General features: G+C 43.4%; 1 protein-coding gene across 3 annotated transcripts in view; it reads left to right on the plus strand.

The window, feature by feature from the left end:
- Nucleotides 1–12,853, plus strand: part of ARHGAP26 (Rho GTPase activating protein 26) — a 369,115-nt gene that overhangs the window by 111,317 nt on the left and 244,945 nt on the right. For all 3 annotated transcript variants that reach the window (XM_030211544.1, XM_030211545.1, XM_030211546.1), the window contains exons 4-5: nucleotides 5,095–5,166; nucleotides 11,591–11,692. In XM_030211544.1, coding sequence (XP_030067404.1) covers nucleotides 5,095–5,166; nucleotides 11,591–11,692 — 174 coding nt within the window. The remainder of the gene's footprint in view (nucleotides 1–5,094; nucleotides 5,167–11,590; nucleotides 11,693–12,853) is intronic.

Below are 12,853 nucleotides of genomic sequence, written 5' to 3' on the forward strand. Positions count from 1 at the left end.
ACATCCTCACACCTGTTTTCCATACCTTTCCTAATAATACCCAACATTCTATTCGCTTTCTTAGCCGCAGCAGCACACTGAGCAGAAGGTTTCAGTGTGTTATCGACGACGACACCCAGATCCCTTTCTTGGTCCGTAACTCCTAACGTGGAACCTTGCATGACGTAGCTATAATTCGGGTTCTTTTTTCCCACATGCATCACCTTGCACTTGCTCACATTAAACGTCATCTGCCATTTAGCCGCCCAGTCTCCCAGTCTCGTAAGGTCCTCTTGTAATTTTTCACAATCCTGTCGTGATTTAACAACTTTGAATAACTTTGTGTCATCAGCAAATTTAATTACCTCGCTAGTTACTCCCATCTCTAAATCATTTATAAATATATTAAAAAGCAGCGGTCCTAGCACGGACCCCTGAGGAACCCCACTAACTACCCTTCTCCATTGTGAATACTGCCCATTTAACCCCACTCTCTGTTTCCTATCCTTCAACCAGTTTTTAATCCACAATAGGACATTTCCTCCTATCCCATGACCCTCCAATTTCCTCTGTAGCCTTTCATGAGGTACCTTGTCAAACGCCTTTTGAAAATCCAGATACACAATATCAACCGACTCCCCTTTGTCCACATGTTTGTTCACTCCTTCAAAGAATTGAAGTAAATTGGTCAGGCAAGATTTCCCCACACAAAAGCCATGCTGACTTGGTCTCAGTAATTCATGTCCTTGGATGTGCTCTGTAATTTTGTTTTTAATAATAGCCTCTACCATTTTCCCAGGCACCGACGTCAGACTCACCGGTCTATAATTTCCCGGATCTCCCCTGGAGCCTTTTAAAAATGGGCGTTACATTGGCCACCCTCCAATCTTCCGGTACCACGCTCGATTTTAAGGATAAGTTGCATATCACTAGCAATAGCTCCGCAAGCTCGTTTTTCAGTTCTATCAGTACTCTAGGATGAATACCATCCGGTCCAGGAGATTTGCTACTCTTCAGTTTGCCGAACTGCCCCATTACGTCCTCCAGGTTTACCGTGAAGTCAGTAAGTTTCTCCGACTCGTCCGCTTGAAATACCATTTCCGACACCGGTATCCCACCCAAATCTTCCTCGGTGAAGACCGAAGCAAAGAATTCATTCAGTCTCTCCGCTACGTCTTTGTCTTCCTTGATCGCCACCAATAAGACCCAACTTCATCAGTGACGTCACAATGGCTTGCTCGGCCTATACTTGGCTCACTTTTATTACATATAGCAGTGATTTTGATTTCTAGAGACATTTCTTTTTTCTTTAATTAAGGGGGACGTTATCAATGTGGGCTACCATTAAGACATGTGTTAACCTGTGATAAAATAGCACGAGTTAGTGGTAAAATAACATGTCTTTAACAGTAGCCCACGTTGATAACTGTGCTTCTAAGCTGGCCATATGCAAGTAAAGCTGGTTAACTTTAATCTGCTTATTCAGGTTGAATAAGTTTGGGATGAGTACCCAATGTAAAGTTAAGACCTACAGTTGTGATAACCTTGTCGAGTTAGTGCTGAATCTTACGTTCCAGCTTCTTGCACCCCTCCAACTAAGCAGGCAAACTGAATATGAAGTTTTATTTGGGGTTTTTTTTTGTTTGTTTGTTACAGTTGTACCCCGCGCTTTCCCACTCATGGCAGGCTCAAAGCGGCAGGCAATGGAGAGTTAAGTGACTTGCCCAGAGTCACAAGGAGCTGCCTGTGCTGGGAATCAAACTCAGTTCCTCAGGACCAAAGTCCACCACCCTAACCACTAGGCCACTCCTCCACTCAGAGCCATCTGGAGTCTCGGAGCCATCTGGAGAGACGCTTTGAACGCTGACATAAATGTTATCCAAAAATACAACCTAGCTTTGGATAAACAAACTTTGTAGGCAGGTATCATGAAGTCTGACAGCAAAGCTCAGGTCTCTTCTGAGGAATGCCCCCCAGAGTCTGTCCATATAAACCTGCTGCTCTTTGCACTGTTCACTGCTGAAACTGATTAGTGGCTGTGGGTTTTGTATTTAGTGGGTTGGGTGCCAGGTAACCAGGAGTGTCTTTTGGGAGATGCTGAAGGATGTGGGGCCTGAAAAGCAGGATAGAAACGTGGGACTACCTATGAAAAAGTTGCTGAGTGGTAGGTCTGGCACTGAATAGAACTTTAAGCAGACAAATTATCCCTTTAAAGTTTTATGTGTATATCCATGGTGGTAAGCCTATGATGACACTAATGAATGTATACTTATAACTTTAAATGGATAACTTATCTGTTTAAAGTTATATCTGTTATTTGGATGACCTGACTTGGATGAATAAGCGACTCAGCGTTACTTATAAAGTTAACTTCCTGTCCCAGAACTCCTGTGATCCTGCCTCTGCCTAAATGGATATCTGTTTTTTGACTTGAATAGTTAAAATTTTATTCTTTTATGTGTCGGGGATATTGGAAAAACAGATTTATGCAGTAGGAACCAGCTGCTGTGTAAGTCTTTGTGGGTGTTGGTGTCAGGCTTCTTCCCTGGAAGCACTGGGTTTGTGAGCCCTTGGACCACTACCGTGGAGCGGCAGTGGCAGGCAAGGTCACCTTCAAAGCAGATACGAGGCAAGGCTGGACTGGAATCCCGGACTTGAGTTCTGCACTGGAATACACAGGACTGGAACGCACCAGACAGGTACGCACTGGACTGGAACCCACTGGACTGGTACACACTGGACCGGAACCCACTGGACAGGAACACGCTGGACCTAGGCTTCACCTACGCTTAGCCACTGTTCCCCGAGGGTTGAGCCCTCAGGTTCGGGCAGCCGGCAGGGCTTACAGGAAAATCGGAACTGGAACTAGCAAGCAGGAACAACAGGAATCAGGATACGGAAGTGCCACCAGGCACCTAGGCGAAAGCAAGGCAGCCAGGCAGGGAATGTCCGGGTTCCGGCAATAGTCGGGTCAGACAGCAGGCAGCAAGTATCGGGGTTCAGGCAGTAGTTGGGTCAGGCAGCAGGCAGAGAGTAGTCAGATTGAGGTAATGGTCAAGTCAAGCAGCAAGCAGAGAATATCTGGGTACAGGCAGCGGACAGGACTAGGGCTGAAGCTTCAGAAGCAAAGGAAAACACACACGGGAAAATCAGAAGGCTAAACACAAGAAAACTAGTAAAGCTGTACACAAGCTAACAAGAAAGCTATGCCCAAGCTAACTAGTCACAAGCTAGAAACTCACACTAAGCAAAACACAGGAGAACTAATAAAGCTGTACACAAGCTAACAAGCTAACAAGAAAGCTATGCCCAAGCTAACTAGTCACAAGCTAGAAACTCACACTAAGCAAAACACAGGAGAACTAATAAAGCTGTACACAAGCTAACAAGCTAACAAGCAAAGCTATGCCCAAGCTAACTAGTCACATGCTAGGAACTCACACAACACAACACAACACACAGGAGAACTAGTAAAGCTGTACACAAGCCAACAAGAAAAACTATGCCCAAGCTACTAGTAACAAGCTAGAAACTCACACTGAACTGGACAAGGTAGCAGTGCACAGAGCACTCTAACATACCAGGGACCTTAGATGATGCAAAGGCCAAGGCTGCAGTCTCTAAGTGATTAATAAAGCCCTTCAAGACCTGAGGAGCAGCAGCCATCATCAGTAAGCAACTATGGAGGCTGTCCAGGCACAAACAAGAGAGACAAGTCAGGCAGCCTGGAAGAACCAGACCGGACTGGGCTAAAGTCTGGAACGGGTAAGAAAAGCAAGACAAACTATAGCAGCCACTGGTTTTGGCCACCAGCGGGTGAGAGGAGCACAAACCAAGGAGCAGGCAGAGCGCACACAGAACATAGAGAGACTTAGAATACCTAGGTGCAGCACAGAGGAGCAAACAGAGCCAGGCTGGAGACAGAGAGAGAGCTAACTCAGGCAGGACCCCCAGGTGCAGTAGAGTGGAGTAATTAGAGTCATGCTGGAAGCAGCCAGCACACAGAAGGAAAACTACTCCAGAAAGGAAAGACAGAAGCCAGCTTAGAAGCTGACCCCCAGAAATAAGGTAAGTCTGAGGTTGGTCACGGCCACAGAGGTTACAGTTGGACCCTTAGTTAATTTGATTGTGTTTAATAATGTGAATAGTTCAGCTGAGCTTTTGTACCAGGTTCAGTCACCTTGACTAAGGAAATAGTGATTCGTGCATACAGCGATGTCCTTAAGGCAGTAATTTCTCAAATTCTGTTGCAGCAGAAGAACAAAATGTAACTATGGGAAAATCGAGAAAGCGGTGACAGGATTCCATTAGAGTAACTAATATTTAAAGGTGAAGCCCCCAGGCAAAGAAAAAATTGTATTGCCATCTGCTATGTTATGTTCATGTGTTTAGATTTTGCTATCATGTTGTAGTGTTACTGCATACAAAAATGCATATCATCTCCGTGTTGTACTATAGTTTAAGCACACGCTGATAAAGGAGACTCCGAGAAGCGGGCCGCAGCTGCTGGTGTCCCATGTACTCAGTTCAGGAACAGGATGAAAGATCTTTCCCTTGGGGGGGGGGGGGGGGGTGCTGAACCATGGCTGAGAAGGAAAAGGGGAAGTGGGAGAAATGATCTCATACATCGCTTTGAGAGACTGACCTCTGCCAGGGCTGATGCAGGAAGAATGCACAGTGGGGGGATTTCTAACAGAAGGAAAAGTTTTGACCTTCCAGGCTCAGTATCCAGGTGTTTGCCATCCCTGTTGGGGAAGAGATTCTGGCTAAACACATTTGCTATTGGCACAATAAAAGCAGAAATACATGCCTTCAAAAATTGTGGAAGCATAAGGCCTAGCTGGAGGGAGAGGGAAGAGAACACTGGGGCAGGACAGAAGACTTTGGCTAATCCCCAGGTTTAATGTGAAGGTCTTTCAGCAGACTGCACTGGAGAACAGAGCAAATGTCCAGTAATAATGTTAGCCTGAAGATAAGAGCAGAAATGAGGGCCATAGTTAGCGGGGTTTCTTCTGTTTTGTTGGTAAGGGAAAAAAGGACACCGGGAAAGAAGAGTGAACGTAATGTGAACACGAATGTTTGTACATTCTTCTAATTCTCTGTTTGATTTGCCAGATTGAGAATGCTGATGAGGTGCTGATCACGCCTCTGGAGAAATTCCGCAAGGAGCAGATTGGGGCGGCAAAGGTGGGTACTAATTGGAAAACGGAGGTGGACATCAAAGTTAATGAATCCAATTATGCCAATAGAAAATTGTGAATTTGGAGAGAGGTGTTTTCTTCACAATGTGCTTTCCAGCAGGTTATGATTTTTGAAATAAATTTGTGTAGTACTGTGAGTTGCCACGAGAAGTCACGGCAGCCATTTTAGAGAGGTGACACAAGGGGCAGGAGCTGTAGCCCCCAAAGACCTTGCTGGACCATCAGGGGTACAGGTAGGCCCAGGGGAAGGGCCTACTTGTGCTGCTGGTGGAGTGGGGGGTCTTCCGGGAGGGGGTCCTGTTGCTGGCTGGGGAGAGGGGGAAAGGAAAGAAGGACATTGGTGGAGGGGGCTCAGGGCTTTTTGTTTTTATTTTAAACACAAAAAAAAGTTATGCGGGCCCGGCCTGATGGGGCCTTGTAACTTTTATGCGGCACCAGCTGAATATTGGCTGGGCCAGCATAAGTGCCAGTGCATTGCATATCGGGGATACTTTAGCCAGCAATGATCAGCGTTTAAAAAACCGCTGACTGCCACCGGTTGAATATCAGGGGAGCAAGACTTTTATGTGGGTATCTTTTCATGTTCTGCCACAATATTGTTTTTTGGATATGTAAATATTTTTTTCAGATTTTATTTATTGACTCTTTATTATGGGCCTGATATTCAGCTGGCATCGATCAGTGTTTTACTAACCACTGCTGGTGTTATACCTGGAATTGAATTATTGAGTATACGGAGCCAGCAAAAAACATAGCTGGTTAAATGTGATATTCAGCGCTTAATTGGCTATGCTTTCTATCAATATATGGCTCCTTTGGTAATTTCGCCACTATTTGCCATCTGTGCTCTTTTGTTTCCTTTGTGCGTTTCTGCAGAGTTTTCGGTTCTTCTGGTTTTGTTTGTGGCAACAAAGTGCACCATAATAAAATGCATATCAATAACAGTAACAATCTATAGAAATAGCAGGTATCGTCATCTCAAAATCGAGCAGTTTTCTGCGTTTATTCCACACTTTTGCTTTTGGGGGGGGGGGGGGGGTCTGCATTGCTGGCATTTTACAGTACTGGCAAAAGTTTGTGTAGAAAAACACCATTGGACTTGTAACCATTGCTTAAAAATGGAGTATCCCAAAAGAGCACTAATGTCATGGCTAGAATGGACAATGAGGGGAAAACTTCCTGTTTTCTGTCTCTGGCCATTGTTCAGACATATGACATTTGGTTGGAAAGAAAAAAATATCATTCATTTTTGGGCTTGTCATACTAGCTGTCCAAGATCAGCATTGAGGACATTGAGCTCTGGATTGAAGACTCATCTGGCCTTCCTTGAGTTCAGCATGTTGACAGTCTTAAGCTTACAAAAGGATTAGGGGCATCTGAGTGGAAGAAGGGGAGTGGTGTAACCAAAAAAGCCTTCAATTCAAGACTCTGCAAAGTCCTGCAATGCGTTATGCATGAGCCCACTCAAGGGGTTTTTCTAAGTATTTATTTTCCTTCCAGGAATTGTGCCAGAGAGACTTTGCTTGAAAACCGTGTGATCAGATTGATTCCTGTTCTTGTACATTTTTTCTGATTTTCTCTAGTTTTGCTTGAATCCAAGGCCTGGCCCATAGTATAGCTACTGAATAGGAAGCTATCCTCTTGTGGGCTGAGGATAGCTCTCTGTTGCTAGGCAACCACAGTCTTTTTCATGACGAAGGAACAACAAACTTGTGTCAAGTTAGTGTTTATAATTTCCAAATGTTGACTTTGCCCAGGTAGAGATCCATCTCCACCATGCTCATCAGTGCTCAACCACCCACACGTTAGCTTATGCCCTCTTATATCCATCATGGGTTAATTATAAACCATTGCACCAAGAAATTCTGCACCTTTCGGAGAAGCTGAGGCATAATGATCAGAGTAGTTGTGAGGATGGATTCCTGTTGAGTCCCATGTTTTAGTACTTCATACATTCTATATAGTTTCTTCCCCTCTGATCAAACGTGTGATGTGTTCTCATCAGTAGCTGCATACAATCAGCCTCAGGAAGTTTTGTTCTAAATGGGGGGGGGGGGGGGCAGCCTTTACAGCAGGAATTACATACAGGTCAGAGCTATTTCAAAGCCATTCTACACTACAGATTTTGTTTTTCTTTGACTGTGAAAGTAGTTGCAGACATGAAAATTCAAGATTACCGTTTAGATGTGTTGTATTTTTGTAAAATATGGCCATAAGTAGTGTTTTGGTTTTGTAGTGAAGGGATGGGAAGCTACTAGGATCAGAATGCAACAGTAGTCTGGGAAATTCTCAAAGGTATCAGGAATTGTAAGATTTAAAATCATACTTGCGGCTGTCAACATGGCTATAGTTTATAGTTTATTCAATTTGTTATAACGCTTGGCTTTGTACAAGAACACAGTGGTGTATACACATCTGGTGCTGAATAAAGTTACTTCAACTTACCATCGGCTGATGAGATTTTTTGGTCCACCTCTACTCTCTTATACTGGTTTTTGGACTACACATGGGTGTTTTCTTACCCTGACCTGTTGGTTGCTATTTTGACGCAGTTGCTACTTCATCCATACCTATCCTTTAATATGCTTTCTGTATATGTATTGGCAGAATGATAAATCGCCCAGATGACACATTCCAAATACTGTTTGTATGGATAGTCTAATACCACTAAAAGTTTGAAATATGCCACTTAAACAACAGTGGAGTGGAGTATAAAATTGGTATCATGCAGCTCCCATGAATCTCCATCTGTGAGCCTCATGTGCCAGAAAGGTTTGTATTCAAGGCCTTGTCCTTGGATGGATAAGCTCTGATACTGTCAAATGAGCACCTGGTATATATACTCATGGCCACTCATCCTTGTAGCTCGACACCCCTGGTGTCTGCTGTAATAGGCCTGGGGTGCCATGAGATCATTCTGTCTGTTTTGTTAACACTCTGTGAAATGATAATGTGGGTTGGCCCCTAGCCGAAGTTCTTTCAGTGAGAGTGGGCATCAAACTACTCTTTCAGCAGGTGTGAAGTGCAATATATAAGCAGCTAATTAGACAGGCTTCATATAGGTCTTTAGCATCACATTGGAGTTAATTGCAGTGTTGTTCAAAGTACTAAGGCAAAGTACTTAAGTAAAAGTACAATGAAGAACACATTTAAAACATTTACTTAAGTAAAAAAGTTACTGCCTAATATAATGCCTTTTCAGTAAAAGTAAAAGAACCGTAACTACAGTGAATGTAACTATTGTTAACATTTTTTTATCCCAACAATTTTATTGCTCTACAATTCAATCTACTTTGCTTTTAGTAAAACTAAATTTTGAAAATGGCTATCACTCATATGAGTGCACTTGTGAGTCTTTAATCCACCATAGCTAAAAAGATGTTCAACAACTGCATTATAAGGAAGTGGATTGTTCAGTCTGATAAAAAGTTCCTTCAGACCGTAATATTGCTGATGCCTTTTAACTGGGTCTGCAGGTATTGATCAAAGGAATCTCTGTCTGAAACACTAGACTTCCTTATAGCACAGAATGCTTTATCATCATCCTTGTCCTTATCATCTGCATTAGAAATAGTGCTAATTCATCACTTGCATCTTCATCTTTGTTATCATTATTATACTGTCCAATTACAGAGAAGGCTTTCACAAAGTTGAAATCATTGTCTGGTGTTGTCCTAACTATTTTTCATCCAATGGCAAACTCTGAATATCTTCAAGAACTGATGCTAGAATGTCAAATGTATGGAAACTCATCAGTCTTAAAGCCAGACAAGCAGACTGTCAATCCAGTGGACTGTCACGCCAATGTAAAATTTTCCATGGGATGTCCAGCAGGCTGTTCTGATAGAGACATATGTCTGTTCGCCAAGAATTGCAACCAGCTTCAGCTTCATCTCCGCTTCAAAGTGACCAAACTCATCAGTTTTCTGTTTGGCTGGAGACTAGTAACCAGTTCAACAAGCACAGGCAACTCTACTGTTCTCATAGGCTGTATTCCCTGAACACCAAAAGTTAAGATGAGATGATCCACTGTTTGTGTGATGAGGTTTGCAATTACAAAATCCTGTTCCAGGTTTTGCTGTTGCATTTGGTTTACTGAGGAATCATCATTTAGGTCTCTGCCACTTTTATTTTTTTACTTTGATCTGCAAGCATCAGAAGTAACTAGGTAAAAGTAGTAAAAAATGGTAACATTTTTACATTGGTAAAAGTAAAAGTAAGATTTTTCATGTACTTCTTTACAAGTAAAAGTAACAAAACTTTTACTTAAGTACAGTAACTAGTTACATTTACTTAGTTACATTACTATGCTGGTTAATTGTATACGCTATTTTGCATGTAAAATAGCGTTTTACATGCGGAATTAGAGGCTTATAAAATTGCCCAGAGGTATAGACACGCTAAAATTGTGGACGCTCTAAACATTAGAGACACCCATAGGAATGCATTAGCATCTCTAATGTTTAGCGTGCCCGCAATTTTAACGCATGCTAAAAACATGAGCGCGCCTTAGTAAAAGACTCTCAGTTATATAAGCTGTCAATGTCTAGTACATATGTTTATAAGGTTTGGGTGTTCCTAGCTTGGAAGCTTGGTGGACTTGTGAGATATGTGCTTATGTTATGAAACATGCACATCCATTTAAACCTGTTTAGAAAAGTTACACTTGCACCCAGCTAGGTGTAACTTTATATACAAGCACTTATACTGTAGCTCAGTGGCTGGTGTCAGAACTCACGCTGTCAGGCACGCAACTGCTAGTATTCTATAACATGTGGGCATGCCAATGCCCCCCCACCCCCCCCACACAGCTGTGCACTAGGAATTTTGCATCCCCACAGGTCCATGCCCCCAACTCAGTTCTGCACTAGGAATTTTGCATGGTCAGAGCTAGATTCTATATGTGGCGCCAAAAAAAAAAATCACTATTCTATAAGCCACGCTTAAAGTTAGGCCTGGTTTAAAGAATAGTGTGTACGCCCGGGAATCATGCCTAACTTTAGGCGCAGCCATTGACACAAACTGAAGCATGGTGCAAATTTATGATCCTACATTAGGCGCGTATCCCCATTATTCTATAACAACAAGTTAATTATAGGAATGCCCCCGTTACACCCATGACCCTCCCATTTCCGTGCCTTCTTTTTTCAGATCACCTGTAAATTTTAGGAACAGATCCCACACCTAAATTTACACACTTAAATGACAATTAAATCTAGTGTCAATAATTGTTAAAAAGACAATTATTACTGCTAATTAGCTTGTTCAATTAAATTGTGCATGCACAATTTTTGGTGACTCATAGAATTAGGGGGTCAATGACTAGAACCCCAACTAATTCACGTAACTGCTAATTAGTGCCAATTAACACCAATTATAGTCAAAATTATTAAGTTGCACGCATAACTGGCACCATTCTATAACTTATGCGTGCAGCTTTGTGTGCTAAGTGTAATATTCAAGTTTATAGATTATGGGGGAATGTATAGAATTGGTCTACAATGCCTATAGTTCACATTTTATTGGTTTTAAAGCAGGGGCGTAGCCAGCCTTCCGTGGGGGAGGGGTCCAGAGCCCGGGGGGAGGGGGCACATTTTAGCCCTCCCCCCGGCGCCACCCCCCCACCGCCGACATTGCCGCCCCCCCTCCTGCCGCAAACCCGCCGCCGCTGCAGCCTACCTTTACTTTTGCTGGCGGGGGATCCCACTCCCCGCCAGCCGACGTCTTCTTCTCAGTCGCTTCCTGCTCTTCAATTTGTTTGCTGACGTCCTGCACGTTGTACGTTGTACGTGCAGGACGTCAGACTCAGAGAACAGAACTGTTCTCTGAGTCTGACGTCCTGCACGTACAATTACGTGCAGGACGTCAGCAAACAAATTGAAGAGCAGGAAGGACTGAGAAGACGTCGGCTGGCGGGGAGTGGGTTCCCCCGCCAGCAAAAAGAAAGGTAGGCGGCGGCGGGGGCGGGTTTGCCGGGAGGGGGGTCCTGGGGTGAATCTGCGGGGGCCCCGGCCCCCTCAGGCCCCACGTAGCTACGTCACTGTTTTAAAGATTAACTAAAACAATCCAATGTTATAGAAGTACAAAGATCGTGTGTTAAGAGAAATAAGTATCCTGTTCAAGGTGATTAAATCTCATATAGTAGATTATCACCTCATGGAATCTCCTGTAAGCTGTTCTTCCATATGAATTCCCAACCACTATATGGCTGGTGTCTGAGAGGTTTAGGAGAGTTTGGGCAGTGGCAAACTCAGGTTTCTGCTTACTAGTCCTTCTTCCCAAGGTGGAGGTGGCTGGGTAAATTGCGTTGGATTGAGATTGAATGCCAGCTTCATCATAGGCTCATTGCGTCTGCTCTGAAGTCCTGCAAAATTCATTCCTCTTATCGACCTTGTACTTATGTTTTGCAGGAGGCTAAAAAGAAGTACGATAAAGAAACGGAAAAGTACTGCAATGTTTTAGAGAAGCATATGAGCTTATCTTCCAGGAAGAAGGAATCTCATCTTCAGGAGGTGAGGGTTTGCCCTTCTTCACATTGCAACAAATCTGGCTCCAAGAGCAATGGTTAATTGCTGCTTATCTATCTTCTGTACAATAACGAGCAAACGAATAACATTTATTCACGAAAATACTCCCTTCTGTAGACAGTTGAGGCACCAAATTAAAAGCTTTTAGTCACGTTCACATTTACATGTGACCTTTCACCTGCTTATATAATTGAGACAGCTGTTATGTACATGCTGTCATATGGAGCAGGATTGTCATCATCATGCTGAACATCTGTTTTGTTGCACTAAAAAATCTGAGATCGCACAGCAGAGGGGCTTTACAGAGTTACTTTCTTCGAGGATGGGGAGAGAGAGGAGAGTGTAGTGTATACCTTTGACGTCTCAGAATGCACTTGGAAGAAATGAATGAACTCCACTCAATCATGTTAAGAGTGTTTGAGCTCACCATTGGTTATTTAGGGGCCCTTTTACTAAGCCGCATAAGCGTCTATGCGCGCTCAATGCACGCCAAAATGGAGTTACTGCCTGGCTAATGCGTGGCTTTTGCGGTAATTTCATTTTTGGTGCACGTCCGATTTGTGCGACTGAAAAATTTATTTTCGGGCATGCGTATTGGACGCGCACCAAGTGGCATTTGACACATGTAGGTCATTACCGCCCGGTTACCATGTTAGTCTTTTACCGCTAGGTCGATGGCTGGCGGTAAGGTCTTAGACCGAAAATGGACGCATGCCAATTTTCATTTTGCCGCACATCCATTTTTGGCAAAAATAAAAACAAGACCTTTTTTACAGGTGCGCTGAAAAATGATTCTGCGCGTGCCCAAAAGACACGCCTACACTACCGCAGCCCATTTTTCAGCGCACCTTGGTAAAAGGACCCTTTAAAGAACAACCCTCAACACAGAATTTTGTCTATTGATTGCAGTGATGTCAACTTTACATTCAGTCTACATAAAAGCACTAGCTGTGAATCTCATGGATTTACCAGTAGTAAATTTTTTTTTTTTTTTTTTTTTGTTACATTTGTACCCCGCGCTTTCCCACTCATGGCAGGCTCAATGCGGCTTACATGGGGCAATGGAGGGTTAAGTGATTTGCCCAGAGTCACAAGGAGCTGCCTGTGCCTGAAGTGGGAATCGAACTCAGTACCCCAGGACCAAAG

The sequence above is a fragment of the Microcaecilia unicolor genome, chromosome 8 (assembly GCF_901765095.1).
Source record: "Microcaecilia unicolor chromosome 8, aMicUni1.1, whole genome shotgun sequence".
Classification (NCBI taxonomy): domain Eukaryota; kingdom Metazoa; phylum Chordata; class Amphibia; order Gymnophiona; family Siphonopidae; genus Microcaecilia; species Microcaecilia unicolor.